Consider the following 18,793-nt stretch of genomic DNA (forward strand, 5'->3'; position numbering starts at 1 on the left):
AAAGCGAAACTCCGTCTCAAAAACAAACAAACAAACAAACAAACAAACAAAAAACAAACCCTTAATGTATGAGCATGACTCATCATTTTGACATTTAAAAAATTTTCCCAGATTATTTCAGGAAAGGCATTTTTACTATTAAGCCTTCTTAAAATTTCTTTCTAGAGACATTTGTTATTGTTTGAAACCAAAAATATTAACACAAAAAATTTGACATTTTCAGGAACTACCAGATGGTAGAATTGTAGCAAGAATATCAATCTGAAAAGCTACTGGTTTATTTCAGGAAAAGCATCTCTGCCATTGCTTCCTCTGAACACACAACTCAAACCAGTGAAAAGGGCTTTCATGTAATGACTACATCAGAAAGTTCTAGCTTATCAATCATTGTCTTCATCATTCTAATGTGGTACACATATATCCCAGGCTTCCTGGTATCTAATAAAACCAGCAAATCTAAGTGAAGCAAATATTTTATTTAAATCAGTCGTCAAATCACAACTTATCCAAATCAATGTGTTGCAACATTGTTCTTAAAAGAATGGCACAAATATGGCACAAACACAATCCAGTATCTATCAAAATACCATTTGTAAAGAACCTGACTTATTTCATGCCGTGTGTGAATGCAGTCCAGCATATAAGAGTAGAATCAAAAACTTACAACAATTCTTTTCTTCATAACATATAAAACATTTCACTACTTTGCCTCAGGATTAAGCATACTTATCGGTCCAAACCACCATAACAAGTAGGAAAAAGGATGTAAAGTTAATTTGCTACCAGAATATAACTTCTTTCTAACCTCCACTGGGTTAGAAAGAAAAAGTTCCCAATGGCAATAGAACATTCTGTATGTTTCAAAATGCTTTTTAGTTTTAGCACATCGTGCGTAATAGGAAAGTGACCAATTTCAGAGTGTCACTAAATATGGACCTCAATCATTAGTGAATTTTAAAGAATTGTACCTTGATCAGGAATGTTACTTCTAGGAAGCTCTGTTTTTCGCAGGTTATAACTAAGGCTTAAAGCTCCCCAAGGCTGCACTATGGCACATGCCCCGTCATATACTGCGTGATACAAAAAGCATGTAGTATCCTGCACATTTCCTTAAACATTAAGAAAAAAATATACAATAGATACAGGAGGAGGATTACTTAAAACATACATATAAATACATAAAGAATGATACTCCAGTTTGAGAAGTAGAACTAGGTATTGCCAACTCCAGTTCCAGGTTAAGAATTTAGGACCGTAAATCAGAATTTATGTGGTTATCAAGGGAAAATAGTAGGTTGGTCTTGGGAAGAGGAAATGTTAAATGGCTCTAGCTCCTGATGAAGCCTCAGGATTGTCAGGGGCTCTCTAGAAATGACATCAGTTGATGTGCCTGCTCTCCGATTCTCAAAGTTCTGAAATACTGGTCTTCAGTCTCAGCAGCAGCGTTCATTTCTTCTACTACTTGTCTTCACATTCTGGTCTTCCAAATAGACAATGAGTTTAACTGTAGGAGGAAGAGAATCAGCGTGAATAAAATCTCCTTTTTCTCTCTCATTTATTAACAACAGGATAGTTGTCAAAGTGACCTAATAATACCATAGTTTAACTACATTAAAGAAACAAAGATGGGGCCAGGCGCGGTGGCTCATGCCTGTAATCCCAGCACTTTGGGAGGCGAGGCAGGCGGATCATGAGGTAAAGAGCTTGAGACCATCCTAGCCAACATGGTAAAACCCCGTCTCTACTAAAATACAAAAACAAACAAACAAACAATAAACAAAGATAGGGCTAGGTGTGGTGACTCATGCCTGTAATCCCAGCACTTTGGGAGGCGAGGCAGGCAGATCACTTGAGGTCAGGAGTTCGAGACCATCCTGGGGGAAACTCGTCTCTACTAAAAATACAAAAATAAGCTGGGCGCGGTGGCGTGTGTCTGTAATCCCAGCTACTCGGGAGGCTGAGGCAGGAGGATTGCTTGAACCTGGGAGACTAAGGTTGCAGTGAGCCGAGACTGCGCCACTGCACTCCGGCCTGGGCGACAGAGTGAGACTCTGTCCCAAAAACAAAACAAAACAAAACAAAATGAAGATGGGTTGGGCACAGCGACTCACAACTGTAATCCTAGCACTTTGGCAGGCGGAGGCAGAAGGATTTCTTGAGGCCAGGAGTTTGAGACCACCCTGGGCAACATAGCAAGATCCCTGTCTCTACAAAAAATTTAACAATTAGCCGGGAGTAGTGGCATGCGCCTGTGGTCCCAGCAGCTACTCAGGAGACAGAGGCAGAGGCAGGCGATTTGCTTTAGCCCAGGAGGTCAAGGCTGCAGCATTTCATGATTGCGCCACTGCATTCCACCCTGGGTGACACAGCAAGGCTCTCTCAAAAAACAAAACAAAGATAGGACTGGGCGCAGTGGCTCACGCCTGTAATCCCAGCACTTTGGGAGGCTGAGGCGGGTGGATCACGAGGTCAGGAGATTGAGACCTCCTGTCTAACACGGTGAAACCCGTCTCTACTAAAAATACAAAAAAATTAGCTGGGTGTGGTGGCGGGCGCCTGTAGTCCCAGGTACTCCGGAGGCTGAAGCAGGAGAATGGCGTGAACAGGAGGTGGAGCTTGCAGTGAGCCAAGATCATGCCACTGCACTCCAGCCTGGGTGACAGAGTGAGGCTCTGTCTCCAAAATAAAATAAAACAATACAGAACAACAACAACAACAACAAAAGCAAAGCTGGGGAGGGTCTTATATTATGTTACACTGCCACAAAACTAGTGGCTGCAAGTAATGAACACAGTGAGGGTTGGTCATTATATGCACTGGAAAATTTTAAAAAATACTTGTTACTACTGCTAGGGGAAAAAAATCCATTTTTTTGGCAGTTTAATATAAACCCATTTTGGGGCACTAGTTTTTTTGTTTTTGTTTTTTAGATGGGGTCTCACTCTGTTGCCCAGGCTGGAGTGCAGTAGTCCTATCTTGGCTCACGGCAACCCCTGCCTCCCAGGTTCAAGCAATTCTCCTGCCTCAGTCTCCCGAGTAGCTGGGATTACAGGCGCCAGCCACCACGCCCAGCTAAGTTTTATATTTTTAGTAGAGATGAGTTTTCACCATGTTGGCCAGGCTGGTCTCGAACTCCTGACCTCAGGTGATCCACCTGCCTCGGCCTCCCAAAGTGCTGGCTGAGATTACAGGCATGAGCCACCACGCCCAGTTATTGGGGCATTAGTTATTTTTTTAAAAATTCAACAAGTTAGTTGAGTGAACACAATGTATTTCTTATGCCTTTGGGTCAAACACGCACATGTGCACACACACGTGCCCTTTTATTTTCTTCTAAAGCAGTCACATTAGGGGGTAAAACGAGGCCATTCTTTTCATAATATCGATAACACTAAATGGCATTTCAATGACCAAAAACCATGAAACTATCCTATATCTTTGAATCTAGTTGATAGTTATTTTCCTCAACTGCAGGTTCTACATGAAGGCATAATTATTTGCTCCTGATTCCTTATATAACAAATTTGCCATCTATTGGCATAAAAGAGAAAAATTGTCTTAGAAGAAAAGGAAGCTTACTTGCATGATGTTTTAAGATTCTGTAAGTTTTGACTTTGCAGATTCTCTCTCTTGTTTCTGTACCTCCTCCTGTGCTTGGGTTGTGATCGCTTTATCTGATTCACTGTGCACTTTTCCTTCCTGAAATTCTACTTCCTGGGCATCTTCCTTCTCTTTTTGTTTTGGTCCATTTGTATCTGGGGACTCTTTGGTTAAGCCTCCTGAGGCATCAGTATCAACCAGGGCTGAGTTCTGGTTTTCAGGGTCATCGACATCATCACCTTTTTCATCTTCTTTTGGTTCAACTAGTGACTTCTCTACTCTTTCCGCTAACAAGGCATGACCATCATCTTCTGGCACAGACTTTGTTCCAGCTCCATCTCCCTCTTCCTCGGATGGGAGGATGACCTCTTCCAGCTGCTGATCATTTACAGTGGAACCTTCTACCTCGACGGTCATGGTCTTCTCTGAGGCTTCACTCATGTCTTTGGAAATATCAGAATGTGCTTGTCCCACTGTGGTTGACTCTGACTCCTCTTTGGCTGAAGCAATTTGTGTTTCATCCTGTGCAGAGGCCTGAGGTTCCTCTCCTTCTTTCTCTGTTTCCTGCCTAGCGTCCTGGTTGTCAGCTTTTATCACATGAGCTTGTGTCTGTAACTCAGACGTCAACATTTTGGTGGCTGTTTCTTCTGTACGTACAAACTGGTCAACGGCTGTCTGAATGATGTTTTGGACAAGTTTACTGCTTTTGGTCTCAAGTTCCAAAACCCCATTTTCAGGCTCTAAATCCTCCTCAATTGCTACACTCACTTTGACCTCCTGGCAAGCAACCTGCTCACTGACTTCATCTGACTTCCACTCCAGTGATGTGGTTTTCTCTCCTTCCAGGTCAGAACTTAAGCCTTTTTCGGTAGTGGCAGATACTATCACTGGTGTCGATTTTGCCAGACACTCAGGCTCTGTGGGCACAGCATCTTCCCCTGGATGAGCGGCAAAATCTTCATTTTTTTCAGAGCATTTCTCTTCCAGAACTAAATGTGCACCTGTAGGCGCCAATGTTTCACCTGTTTCTAAAATGTTGACAGTTTCTCCTAAGACCTTTTCCTCCTCTGCAGCGGCTGTTAGAGAGAATGATGCCTCAGAGCTCTGAACTTGAATTTTGGCGCATGCTGCCTCCTCTTGACCTCGGCAGGGAGGAGGGCTTCCTTCCAAACTGCTGACTTCCTTTGCCCCATCTATGATGGGCACATTCACTGTCTGGAGGAGTTGCTTACTGACCTCTTCAGATACGGTAACAGCTGTTTCGTGCTCAAGTTTCTCTTCATTCACATGGGTTGACTCTGCTTCTGTTTTCTCCCTTTCGACTTGAATTACCATCTCTCTCTCCACGGGGGATGGAGCGGACTGAGCGTGACTCTGCAGTTCAAGGGCATCATCCTTTTTACATTCAGCTTCTTCTGTCCCTTCATCTTTAAGGGCAACTCCAGTGACCTTTTCCTGACTGACTGTTATGGCTGTGTCTACAGACCCCTCAAGTCCTTCGACGAATGGTACGTCTTCGGTTTTCTCATCAGCAAACCGCCCAGCCTCTTGAGTCTCCTCAGTTTTCGACAGAATGGGTACAGTTTCCACCGACACCCCTTTATCTGTATGCTCTAGAGTGTCTTCCATCTTTGATTGTTCTTTAGTTTCTTCCTGGGACACAAAACTGGAAGGTGCTGGAGGCCTCTCTTTCTGTGCAGGAACTGCCTCTGCTTCTGTGCCCCCTGACTGGGTACCAGATGCGACCTCATTCTCCTCATGGATTTCCACAGTCTTGTCTTTCTGGGTTGTGCCTGGCGTGTCAAAGTCTGCTACGGGGGTGCTTCCATCGGTCTCACTGTCTGTAGGGGTTTCCGCCGAGTCAGGGGGAATAGCCTGTTCCATCACCATCTCCTGTGATTTTACCCCAGCTAAGATTTCGGCTTGACAAGTGGTTACAAGCTCACTGGACTCTATGCTCTCTGTGACTTGAGGAGCTTTTTCAAAGCTTTCTGGGGTGGTCTGCCCCATCACCTTCCCTTGTGTAAAAGGCTCAGTTTTTGCCTCCTGAGCATCTACTTTCAACACTACATCCGTCTCTTTCTTCAGACCCAGTGCTCCAGCATCCCCTTCTGGTCTTTCTGCCTCTGCTCTCGGCACAGGCTGAAGCGCGTCTTCTGGCCCACTGGTGCCAGGCAGCAGGGATTCCTCTTTCACTTTTTCTGCCACTGCCAGGAGGACCTCTTGAGTCCTCCTCTCTTGCTCTTCTATGTCAGGTACGCCACCTTCCACCTCCTGCACTGGAGTGGCCTCCTCCGTGGTGTCTGGGGAGTCGGTTAACTGGGAGACTGCTGACACCATTTCTGTGGTCTCTTCAGCAGCAGATGCTTCGGTTCCTTCTTCGGCACCCAATGGCCCTGCAGTTTCTGCAGCTGTCACAGCTTCGGGGGTCAATTCCGCCTCGCTAACGACTGAGTCGCCCCGGGTCGCTCTGTTCTCTGGCAGAGGTTCGGTAACCATGGGGGTTTCTTCTTCTGCAATTACTTCTCTTTCCAATACCTCCCCAGTTAACGGTGTGGCTTCAGCTTCTCCTTGTTCAAGAGGTTCCGTCACTGAAGCAGATATCCAAGAAGGAGACCTTTCTTCAATAATGGTAGCTGCCCTTATCCCATCAACGACAGCCGCCGCCATTGTATGACCCTGACTCTCGCTGAGCTCCTTGGACACCTCAGCGGCTGCCTTCTGCTCGGGCTGCTCTGTGCTCTTTTGGGCTTGCTGCGCCTCCATTTTCTCCCTTTCTACAGCGTCATACTCAGAAAGAGGGACCACAGCCGGGACATCAGAGTCATCTTCGTTGGCCCCTGCTGGCCCTGCGTCTTCAACAGGGGCTTGTTCTTGTTTCCCATCTGGCCTTTTCTTCCTTCGTCCAGGAATAAACTTCTTGATTGAGACCCAAGATTCTTCTTTCCCGGGTTCAGCATCTGGAGTGGAATGTTCTACACCAGACCCAGCTATGGAGTCTTCGCTCTTCTCTTCCAGCTTGGACTTTGACTTTTTTCTTGGTGTGACTAACCTTTTAAATGACTCCCAGGTGGAAACGCCTTCCCCTTCGGTAGGGCTTCCAGCTTGCTCAGGGGAGGAACTTCCCTGCCCTGGATCATGTTCTTGGGAACCAGCAAGGATCCCGTCTGTTCCCGTCTCTTTGTCTTTTCCGGCCTCATCAGCTTTCTGGTTGTCTCCTCCCATTGTTTTTGGTCCCCCTTCCTCATCAGAAGAGGACCCTTTCCTTGCTCTTTTCTTGGATGATCCCACACAGATTAAAGCTTCCCAAGATACTGAGGTATCCACCTTGCGCTTCGGTTCTTCCGGCTTTGGCTCTTCCACGCTCCCTTTCATTTCTTCTTGCATTTCAGAGGCTGCGCTCTCGGTGGAAGACAAGGTAGCGCTCTTGACCTTGTCCAGTTCATCTTCTTTATCACTTTCCGAAGGCCGTCTAACACGCTTCTTGGGCGTCACCATCTTTTTGAACGACGCCCAGGGAGTGACACCTTCTCTTTTTTTCTCTCCATCGGAAGTAGCTCCTTCTTCAGCTTCCCCATCCTGCTGCACCTCTGCTAAGCCCTTCTCCAGACACGTGATCTCCTCGGGCTCCTCGGGCGAGGAGGCAGAGCTCTCGCCTTTTTGCTCCTCATGGCTGTCCGGAGAATCGGCTGGAACAGTGTGCTCCCCTGATTCCTCATCTCCTCCTCCTCTTTTCCCTTTCTGTTTCTTTCCAGAAAGCTTTTTTAAGCCAGTGCTGGTAAAAAGCTTCTTTAGTGGACTTCCCTGCACCTTCGTTCTCTCCTGTGATGACAGCATTTCCACCTCACTCACAACGCCTTCGGTGGGTTTTGACAGCACCTTCTCATCAGGACTGAGGTCAGCTCCCTGTGTAGGGTCCTCTCCGGAAACACACGTTTCTTTGAGCTTCACCAGCTCCTTGGCAGGTTCGGCTTCCTGAGGTTCTGCATTCATTTCAACCAATTCTTCAGCTGGCACAGACCCTGCTGTTTCTTCCACCTCCATTTTCTGCTCAGTTCTCTCCTCCACGGTGCTGACGTGGACCTCGGCTACAACCTCTTCTTGGTGGACTTCGATTTTCTCATCAAACACTTCTGTCGCCAATGGAGCGGGTTTCTCTTCAGAAGGTCCCTGCAAGCCACTGACTTGCTCCTCCGAGGGCAGCTCGACTTTCTCATATTCAGCTGATAACCGGGGCTCGTGGGCACTTTCCGCCGGCTCCTGTGGGTGGGCTTGCTCGGAGGCGGTCAGTTTCTCAGAGTCGGTCTCTGCCTTTCCGTTTTCTTCTGTGTCAACTTTTTCTGGCTCTTGTTCCTTTTTCTTCTCTGAAGCTTCCACTTCATCCTCCTTTGGCTTCCTGAAACTGGTCTTTTTTCGCCAGCCAGCCCAACCTTGAGTGAAGAATTTTTTGAAGGTCGATCCCGTGTCACTGGTCACGGGACTCGTTGGAGATTCTGCAGACTTGCTGGGTTCTTTTTCTTGTTTCTCTTCTCCTTCTTCTTTGCATTCCTCCACCATTGCTTGGCTAGATTCGGCTGGAGGAGAAATTTCCGCGTGGCTTTGCTCGCGCTTCAGGGTCTCTTCGGGTTTCTCTGTAGATTGTTTGAGTTCGCTTTCTTTGGATGCCGCTTCTCCAGCCCCAAGGCTGGGGTCCTGGTGGTCACCAGCCCCTGCTGCTCCTTCCCCTTCATCTTTTTTCACAGTGAGTAGCTGGACAGTGTCAGGCTTCTCTGTTTTATCCTTTTTCACAGTGAATTTAAAGCCAACAAACTTAAACACCTTCTTAAATCCAATATCATTAGCCTGGGACTCAGTGGGTTGTGTTAGCTCTTCTAAATTGCTTTCTGAAGAAGGAATCTGTTCGATTATTTCAGGTGTCTCCTCTTGCCCATCTTCTGTGACATCTTGAACAACCGCTGACTTAGCAGCCATCTCCTTATCGGAGTCTCTTTCACTCACATCTTCAGAATCTCTCTGTCCAACTATTAACAAAAAGGGGGGGTGGGGAGAAGAGAAAAGGTGATTACAATTCGAGAAAATTGTTTTTCTCAGACAGGGCCTCACTCTCTTGCCCCAGCTGAAGTGCAGTGGTGTGGTCTCGGCTCACTGCAGCCTGAACCCCCTAGGCTAAAGGAATCCTCCCACCTCAGCGTCCCCGAGTAGCTGGGACTACAGGCACATGCCACCACGTCCAGCTAAGTTTTTTATTTTCTGTACAGAGGAGATCTCACTATGTTGTCCAGGCTGGTCTCCAACTGCTGGGCTCCAGTGATCCTCCTGCCTCAGCTTCTCAAAGCGTTGGGATTACAGGTGTGAGCTACAGTGCCCAGCCCAAGAAAATTAATTTTTTTTTTTTTTTTTGAGACAGAATCTTGCTCTGTCGCCCAGGCTGGAGTGCAGTGGTGCGATCTCAGCTCACTGCAACCTCCACCCCAGGTTCAAGTGATTCTCCTGCTTCAGCCTCCCGAGTAGATGGGATTACAGGCGTCTTTCACCATGCCTGGCTGATTTTTGTATTTTTAGTAGAGGCGGGGTTTCACCAGGTTGGCCAGGCTGGTCTCGAGCTCCTGACTTCAAGTGATCCGGCCACCTTGGCCTCCCAAAATGCTAGGATTACAGGCGTGAGCCACAGTGCCCGGCGAACATTAAATATTTTTAATACATGACCAAGTAATACTTTCTTTAATGCCAGGTAATTCAAAGATAAAGTGAGATCTTATGGAGATTTGTAAATCTTAATAGATTAATGTCTACTTCTTTCCAGTGACCTTTAAAAATTCAGGTTCAAAGAGAATTATCGGCTCTTTCTGTTGTCCGTTAAAGGGAAAGTTGGCAAACTGAACTATCAGAAAATTAGTTCCACATAAGTAGCCACGGTACCCCTAAGAGTGAGTCAACCAGATACTGTACCTTCTGTAGAAACGTAAGATGGAATCTCACATCACACCCATATTTTAAAGAAGACTCCATCAAGTTTTAGATATAACTTCCCACTTAATAGGAAATATAGGGTTTCAGGAACAAGCTAAAGAACAAACAAGTATCTACACCAATCTAAATAAGGGGACATTCTATGTGGTAACTAAGTTCGACCTCAACAGGTCCCCAAAAGGGAGCAGAGCTCTTTGGAGAAACTCCAGGCTGAGTCAGAGGACGTATGAAGAATATTTTGTTGTGCTCAAAAGCTGATGGAGGTGTCGAAAGGACACAAGAACTGGCTTGACGGGGCTCCCAATGTCCAAACTTTGAAGCACAGAAAAGAAAAATGATCCTTTGCAGTTTACGAGAGTGACGATTGGGTGTTCATTGCAATGTGTGCATTGTTACCACGATGGCACATTACTTGTCTGACATGAACAAGAAAAAGAAAGAGAATAATGACACTGATGGGTTACAACACATTGAATAAAAAAAGAATCCATGAATCGAGAGTGATACTAAAAAAGGTAAATGAGGAAAAGGGAGCACTTCTTTAACGAAAAAAAAAGTCAATAAATATAGATATAACTTCCACTTTGATCCTCCAAGTCATTATTGTTAAAATTTTAGATTTAGAAAATTATAATTTACAGACATCATTTTAATAACTCATTCAGTCAAGGATCATGAACTGCTAAAACCATCAGGTCAGGAAACATACATTCAGAGTACCAACATACAGATTACTTAATTTCAAAAAAATGACCTTGACAATGGAGAAATCTGCAGGCACCACCTTAACCAAGTGATCACATTTAACACCCTCAATAACGGGACAGATGTCATTGTGCTTCCTGGTGTGAGGCACTGAGAAGGCCAAGAATTCCTCTACGTGGCATCCCTGACCAAAGGTTGAACGGCATCTAATCACATCTAACGACACAACTAGACAAATCCACAATGAAGGACGTTCTGCAAAACAACTAGCCTGGCCTGAAATGTCAATGTCACAGAAGAATGAAAATCCAGCAGAAACACAAAAAGGATTGTCTGCAAGTAACTTTCAAATAGGTTGGTGGGGGGTGGGGCGGATGATGTGGCTTTCCATAAATGGTGAATTAGGTCAAATGTACATAAGTATTTACTATATTTTTCTGGGTTTGTAATTTTAAAATCATTGAGGAGAAAAGTCAAGTCAATGTGATTTAATTGGGGGAAGTAGGGGGGAGGTATACTGTGTTAAATTAAGAGATTTAAGGAACACAACCAGAGGTGCCTGGCATGATCCTGAATTGGATATTTGTTAGGGAAAAACAGCTAAAGGACATTTTTGGGTCTTCTTGGGAAATACTGAGTATGAGATTTGGGATTAGATGAGATGAATTTTCATTGAAATAAAAGGGTAGAGAGATTTGACTGCAGAAAGCAGGTTACCAAACAATATATACAATGACCTCATTCTGGCTTAAAAACAACTGTCTCTCCTTTCTCTCTCTCTCTCTCTCTCTCTCTCTCTCTCACACACACACACACACACACACACAAACACACATATCCTTCACATATGATATCTGGGGGATGCGAATGTCATTTATTTTAATTTTGCTTGTCTGAATTTTCTTTTTTCTTTCTTTTTTTTTTTTTAGACAGAGTCTCACTCTGTCGCCCAGGCTGCAGCGATGTGATCTGGGCTCACTGCAACCTCTGCCTCCCGGGTTCACGCAATTCTCCTGCCTACTACTGGCATGTGCCACCATACCTGACTAATAATGTTTGTATTTTTAGTAGAGATGGGGTTTCACTATGTTTGGCTACGCTGGTCTCAAACTCCTGGCCTCAGGTGATCCACCCGCTTTGGCCTCCCAAAGTGTTGGGATTACAGGTGTGAGCCACTGTGCCCAGCTTCTAATTTTCTACATAGGACATATATCGATTTCTGTACTAAACAAAAAGGTCAATTAAAATGGACACCAAAAAGATCTTAACGAAAACTGCAAAAATATACTTAATGTTTTAAGCACAAATTGAAGGTTAATAATTATAACAAGCCAGGCGCGGTGGCTCATGCCTGTAATCCCAGCACTTTGGGAGGCCGAGGCAGGCGGGTCACGAGGTCAGGAGATTGAGACCATCCTGGCTAACACGGTGAAACCCCGTCTCTACTAAAAATACAAAAAATTAGCCAGGTGTGGTAGTGGGCGCCTGTAGTCCCAGCTACTCGGGAGGCTGAGGCAGGAGAATGGCGTGAACCTGGGAGGCGGAAGTTGCAGTGAGCCGAGATCACGCCACTGCACTCCAGCCTGGGCGACAGTGCAAGACTCTGTCCCCGCCTCCAAAAAAAAAAATTATAACTAGTACATACGCCAGGACTTAGAACACAGCAATAAACACTTGAAATGCAGAAATATTTAGAAATATAGAATGCTTCCCAAAGTCCATACATTCATTCCGCTTATATAATCTGATTACTCTGAAAACAATTTATTTTCATATTTATGAAATACTACAAATCTATGTCAACAAATTTCCATCGTACTACTTATTTGGTTTTATTTTGAAACCGAACCCCAGAAAGTTAAGTCAAAAACTAGGCCGGGCGCGGCGGCTCATGCCTGTAATGCCAGCACTTTGGGAGGTCGAGGCAGGTGGATCATTTGAGGTCAGGAGTTTGAGAGCAGGCTGGCCAACATGGTGAAACCCCGTCTCTACTAAAAATACAAAAACTAGCCAGGCGTAGTGGCGGGCACCTGTAGTCCTAGCTACTCGGGAGGCTGAGGCAGGAGAATCGCTTGAACCCGGGAGGCGGAGGTTGCAGTGAGCCAAGATCGCGCCACTGCATTCTAGCCTGGGTGACAGAGCCAGACTCACTAAATAAACAAACAGACAAAAACAACAGCAACAATGACAAAACTGCCTAAGGTACCCAACCAACTCAGGGCACGAGTGTGATGTAGAGGGGTTTTTTTGTCCTTGTACCTTGTTATTCTCTAAGTTAAGCTAAAGTTCTTTTTTTCTTTTCAAACATTGCTAGATTTTTGGATATTCATAGATGAATAGGTTATCTGGGCCTCTTATTCTTCAGACTCAATCAGGGCCTTTGCTTCAGTGGTGATGCCACAGACTCACTACCTGTAACAGCTTCGATAATCAGCAAGGCTCATTTTTTCTGCCATCAGTATCTAAAGTAGCATTAAAAACAAAAACTTTTAGTTTTACCCGAGAACTAAACATTTCAGATAACGAAGAAGGTTTCACGAAAAACCCAAGAATCTCATTCTTTTGATCTGAGGCACAGTTTCTAAAGGATTTCCCTTTTCCCTTTATAAAATACACATTTGTGACCAACATTAGACTTAACAAACAATAAGGAAAAATTAAACACTCATACTTAACTTTGAAGCAAATACTCAAAGAGAAAGGAAAGTCCAGACATCTACGATTTAAACTTCTTCTATATTTTAGATATATATATATATATATACTCTTCCCATTATTTTTTAAAGCATGTATAGTATTCTGAAATAAGAAAATGCTTTAAGTTTCCATTTGTTCCTATTATAAACCGACATTGTGATGAATGTGTTTATAGTTAAATCCAAAGGTTTCTTTAACAGTATTTCCATGAACTATTTCTTTCTTTTTCTTTTTTCTTTTTTTGAGCCAGAGTCTTCGCTCTGTCGCCCACACTGGAGTGCAGTGGCATGATCTCAGCTCACTCCAAACTCCGCGTCCTGGGTTCAAGCAATTCTCCTGCCTCAGTCTCCCAAGTAGCTGGGATTACAGGCGCTGCCACCACACTCGGCTAATTTTTGTATTTTCAGTACAGACAAGGTTTCACCATGCTGGCCAGGCTGTTTTCAAACTCCTGACCTCAGGTGATCCACCTGCCTTAGCCTCCCAAAGTGCTGTGATTATAGGCGTGAGCCACGCGCCTGGCGGTCACAAAAGAACTTTTTGCAAACACTTCTAATGCAATTTAAGAGACGCGACTTTCCTTTTGAAAATGCTGGATAAAATAATTGGAAAGATACTAGAGAAAAAAGAAAAATTCCAATAACAAAGTCTATTCTAGTATGATTTAACTAGTACAGAATACAAACAGAAATTACATGTCCTGCCAGCAAGCATGTGATTAAAAACAAATACTCATCAACCTCCCTGGAATCAGAAAATGCAGAGACATGTTGCTAATATAGGAGTAGAAAGCTGGTGTCACACAACCATTTCCCCCTCACTATTTTCCCTCCACTCTTAAATCTGTGTTTCCATTGTAAACACTTCTGTTTCATCCTGAAAGGGCCGAAATGTTTATAGTCAAAACTAGGAAGATAAAGGTTCATGAACCAGCTGCCAGCAGGCAGGACAAAACAGCTATTGGGCCGGGCGCTATGGCTCACACCTGTAATCCCAGCATTTTGGGAGGCCGAAGCAGGCGGTTCACTTGAGGTCAGGAATTTGAGACCATGCTGGTCAAAGTGGTGAAACCCCATCTCTACTAAAAATACAAAAATTTAGCTGGGCGTGGTGGCGCATGCCTGTAGTCTCAGCTACTTGGGAGACTGAGGCAGGAGAATCACTTGAACCTGGGAGGTGGAGGTTGCAGTGAGCCGAGATCACACTACCGCACTCCAGCCTGGGCGACTGCTATCAGTATCTAAGGTAGCTGGTACTGAACAGCTATTGATAGTTCAGTATAGCTTAACAATAATCAGATGTTCTCTTTATATAGAGTAAGTGAGTTATGAGATGAACACATAATAAAACGTATATAGAAAAATTTTAAGTTGTAGGCAGGGCGTGGTGGCTCACGCCTGTAATCCCAGCACTTTGGGAGGCTGAGGCGGGTGGATCCCGAGGTCAGGAGATCGAGAACATCCTGGCTAACATGGTGAAACCCCAACTCTACTAAAAGTACGAAAAAAAAAAAATTAGCTGGGCATGGTGGTGGGCGCCTGTAGCCCCAGTTACTCAGGAGGCTGAGGCAGGAGAATGGTGTGAACCTGGGAGGTGGAGCTTGCAGTGAGCCCAGATCACACCACTGCACTCGAGCCTGGGTGACAAAGCGAGACACTGTCTCAAAAAGAAAAATAAAAATGTTAAGTTGTAACTGGTCAACTAGTCTGCAGTCTCTTTTGACCTAAGTAATCCTAAGAGCTACAACTGTCAGAACAATCTTCTGATGCCTCCGTGCTTTGTGCTTCACCCTCATTTCGGCTTCCAGGTACCCTCTGTGCTGGGGCAATCTACACACTCCATACAAGGTACCCGCTAAGCAGGGCCTCCTAAAATACCGCTTCTATCACATCACCAGGCTGTCGACTCCTAATGGCTCCAGGGCCTAGAGAATAGTCTTCTAACCTACCTAGCCTGGCAGGTACCTATATGTGTACCCGTGCTGTTGAGATCCTGACCCCAAAACACATGCAATCGGGCTTGGAACCGGAATTGAATCATAGACCGCACTTCCCAGCCGGCCTCATCACTCGGCTCCACACTCCCCACGGTGCAGCCCAAGCGCTGAGGCCTGTTCCATTCTGTTCTGCGCCCCACACTCTGCCGGCCTCCAGGCCTCACAGTGAGGGCAACTTTGCTAAATCCTGGTGACTTTTTGAGGTCTGGGTTATCCTCGACCTGCCCTGCCGCCCACCTCCCCAGGTGACCGCAGCCACAGCCATGTCCACTCCAACCCCCTGACTCCCCTTTCAAGCCAGAATCTTCCGGGGGGTGTCCTCTGGGTGGCAGGAAGTGGGGCCCACCCTGGGGCATCCCTGGGGTTGCGGCTGTGTGAAAGTGTCTCCCTCACATCTCCCTGTTGGAGGTAGGCTGCTATCGCAGAGCGTTTTGGCACCTGTGTCACGGGACCCAGAAAGGCCTTGCCTTTCTGGGGCTGGGGGCCTGGGGCAAGATCAAGGGCAGCAGGCGGCTCTGCAGCCTGGGCTGGGATGCCACGGGCGCAGGCCCTCCTCGACCTATCCCTGCGCGCCTTGGCCAGTAGAGAGGCTTTCCCAAGCCTGGGACGGGAAGGAAGGAGGTTGGAAAACCCACACACTCATCTCGGGCCGGTCCTAAGGGACAGTTGGTGGCCCTCGGGATTCCGTGTCCGCCATCGCCGCGGGGCGAACGGCCGCTGGGGGGCACGTGCTACTCACTGCAGAGTTTACTCCACCAGGGCATGGCGCGCGCAGCCCGCCGGCAGGGGCAGCTCAACAGCGGCCCGCGAGGCCCAGCGCGCCCCTGCCGGCTGCCATAGCTCGCGAAAGCCTGGGCCCCAGGGCCTGCCGCTAACGTCACAAAGGACGCAGCCTCCCCGCGTCCGGCGCCAGCCCTCGGCCTCCCAAGAAACCCCCGGGGATCCTGCGGACCGCCCCAGTGGGGTCTCTTCAAACCCAAGCCCGCTGAGGCCGAAAACCATCCTGCTAACCAACTGCCAAGCCGCTGCTGAACATCCCTGACACTTAATTTCAAAAAAAAAAAAAAGGCCTCGAGGCCTGGCGCGGTGGCTCACGCCTGTAATCCCAGCACTTTGGGAGGCCAAAGCGGGCGGATCGCCTGAGGTCAGGAGTTCGAGACCAGCCTGGCCAACATGGTGAACCCCTATCTCTACTAAAAATACAAACAAATTAGCCGGGGGCGGCGGCACATGTCTGTAATTCCAGCTACTCGGAAGGCTGAGGCAGCAGAATCGGTTGCACCGGGGAGGCGGAGGTTGCAGTGAGCCGAGATCCCGCCACTGCATTCCAGCCTGGGAGACAGGGCAAGACTGTCTCAAAAACAAACAAAAAAAACAAAAAACACCCCCAAAAAACCCAAAAACAAAAAGGACCTCGACAATGGAGAAATCTGGCAGGCACCACTTTAACCAAGGGATCAGACTTATCCTGGATAATGGAACAGATGCCATCGTGCTTCCTGATGTGAGGCACTCAGAAGGACAAGAATTCATCTTTGTAGCACTGCTGATCAAAATGTTTAACGGCATCTAATCACAAGGACACAATCAGACAAATCTGCAATGAAGGACGTTCTGCAAAACAACTAGCCTGGCCTGAAATATCAATGTCACAGAAGGATGAAAATCAAGCAAAAACACAAAGGGGTTTTGTCTGGCAATGGCCAAGGCATGGCGGAATCTGCTTGTGGGTTTGGCTGGGTTGTAAAGAGCTTTAAGTTCTTGAGTATTAGCACAAGATTGAGGGTATCAGTCAAGTTCCCATTACAAAGCCATCACTTATAGAGCCTTGCGGGATAGAAGGTGGAGCTCACCTGCTCCTACCAACTGGGACTTCAAAAATAGTCATCTGTGAGAATGCAGATGGACAGCCACTTGGGAGGACAGTCTACGGCTTCTTTTCATACTGAACATACTCTTACCATATGACCTGGCAATGATGCTCCCTGGTATTCACCCAAATGAGCTGAAAATTTATGTCCACACAAAACATCTGCACACAGATGTTTACAGCAGCTTTATGCATAAGTGCCAAAACTTGGAAGCAATCAGATGTCCTTCAATAGGTGAGTGGATAAAGTATGGTACATCCAGACAACGGAATATTATTCAGTACTAAAGAGAAATGAGTTGGCTGGGTGCGGTGGCTCATGCCTGTAATCCCAGCACTTTGGGAGGCCGAGGTGGGTGGATCGCGAGGTCATGAGTTCAAGACCAGCCTGGCCAAGATGGTGAAACCCCGTCTCTACTAAAAAAAGTACAAAAATTAGCCAGGCATGATGGTGGGCACCTGTAATCCCAGCTACTCGGAAGGCTGAGGCAGAGAATTGCTTGAACCCAGGAGGCGGGGCTTGCAGTGAGCTGAGATCGTGCCACTGCACTGTCCAGCCTGGGTAACAGAGCGAGACTCCATCTCAAAAAAGAAAAAAAAAGAAAGAAAGAAAAATTAGTTATCAGGCCATGAAAAGACATGGAGGGAACCTAAATATATATAGCTAAGCAAAAGAAGACACTCGGAGGAAGATACACAATATATGATTCCAACTATATGACATTCTGAAAAAGGCAAAACTATGGAGACAGTAAAAAGAGCAGTAGTTGCCAGGGGCTGGGGGGAGGAAGGGATGAATACATGAAGCACAGATGATTTTTATGGCAGTGAAGCCATTCTACATGATGCTGTCATGGCGGGTACACATCATTATGTATTGGCCCAAACCCACAGAAAGTATGCCACCAAGAGTGAGCCCTAATGTAAACTTTGGACTTTGGGTGATAACCATGTATCAGTGTCGGTTCATTGATTGTAACAAACAACCCATTCTGGTGGGGAATGTTGATAAGGGCTGGGGGAGGCTGTGTAGGTGATGGGGCAAGGGACACATGAGAATTCTTTGAACTCTCCACTCAATTTTGCTGTGAACCTGAAACTACTCTTAAAAATAGTCTGTTTTTAAAAACGGTCATATGACTTGACCAACATCATATAGGTGTGTGGTATCTCAGGAGGGCCAAAGGCTGGCTAGGGAGTGCTTAGAGTGAAGGCACTAAAGGAGCAAAATACACAGTTTGTCTTTTTGAAAGAAAAGTCAATTTCATACCCTTTTAAAGCATAAACATACTTATTTTCCATAAATCATTATAACTTTTTATAGTTCACAAGCACCACTTATGGCAAGAACAAGTATTTCGATATGTCAACTCCTACACTTAGATGGAAAAACTGCTTTATGTCTAATGTGGACAGCAATTTGAATTCTATTTCGGTGTGAAAGGCAGAGTTTATTCATAGTTACAGTCATGCATCTTTTTGAAAAGGAAACAGTGCATACATCCTACCCACCCACTCACAGATAGCGATTCAAAAGATCACCCGATCATCACTTTACAACCATCAAAGCGAAAGCTGGATAAAGCAAGAATCAATGGTGCCAAAGTGCTAAATGGAGGAGAGGGGCAGGATGTTTACATGCTTATTGTTGAAAAGGAGGGAGAAAAGCCCAATTCTACAGTGGAGAAATCGGACAACACCTTAACATCAGTCTATAAGGGACAGATGGACACTGCGTGCAATACCAGCCTGGCCAACATGGTGAAACCCAGTCTCTACTAAAAACACAAAAATTAGCCAGGCATGGTGGTGGGTGCCTGGAGTCCCAGCTACTCAGGAGGCTGAGGTGGGAGAATCGCTTAAACCCGGGAGGCGGAGGTTGCAGTAAACCGAGATCACACCACTGCACTTCAGCCTGGGCAAGAGAGCAAGACTCCGTCTCAGGGAGAAAAAAA

The 18,793-nt window shown here is 46.0% G+C and overlaps 1 protein-coding gene and 1 pseudogene across 3 annotated transcripts in view; one reads left to right on the forward strand and one right to left on the reverse strand.

Moving 5' to 3' along the window:
* Positions 1-457: 457 nt before the first annotated feature.
* The window catches only part of AKAP12 (A-kinase anchoring protein 12), a 120,386-nt gene continuing 102,050 nt past the window's right edge, over positions 458-18,793 (reverse strand). For all 3 annotated transcript variants that reach the window (XM_008007572.3, XM_008007571.3, XM_008007574.3), the window contains 2 exons: positions 3,580-8,621; positions 458-1,504 (listed from right to left, as the gene is read on the reverse strand). In XM_008007572.3, the coding sequence (XP_008005763.3) occupies positions 3,592-8,621 (5,030 nt within the window). In that variant the 3' untranslated portion in view covers positions 458-1,504; positions 3,580-3,591. The remainder of the gene's footprint in view (positions 1,505-3,579; positions 8,622-18,793) is intronic.
* Positions 9,908-9,992, forward strand: LOC119625573 (small nucleolar RNA U13; annotated as a pseudogene).

Source organism: Chlorocebus sabaeus, chromosome 13, assembly GCF_047675955.1.
Source record: "Chlorocebus sabaeus isolate Y175 chromosome 13, mChlSab1.0.hap1, whole genome shotgun sequence".
NCBI lineage: Eukaryota > Metazoa > Chordata > Mammalia > Primates > Cercopithecidae > Chlorocebus > Chlorocebus sabaeus.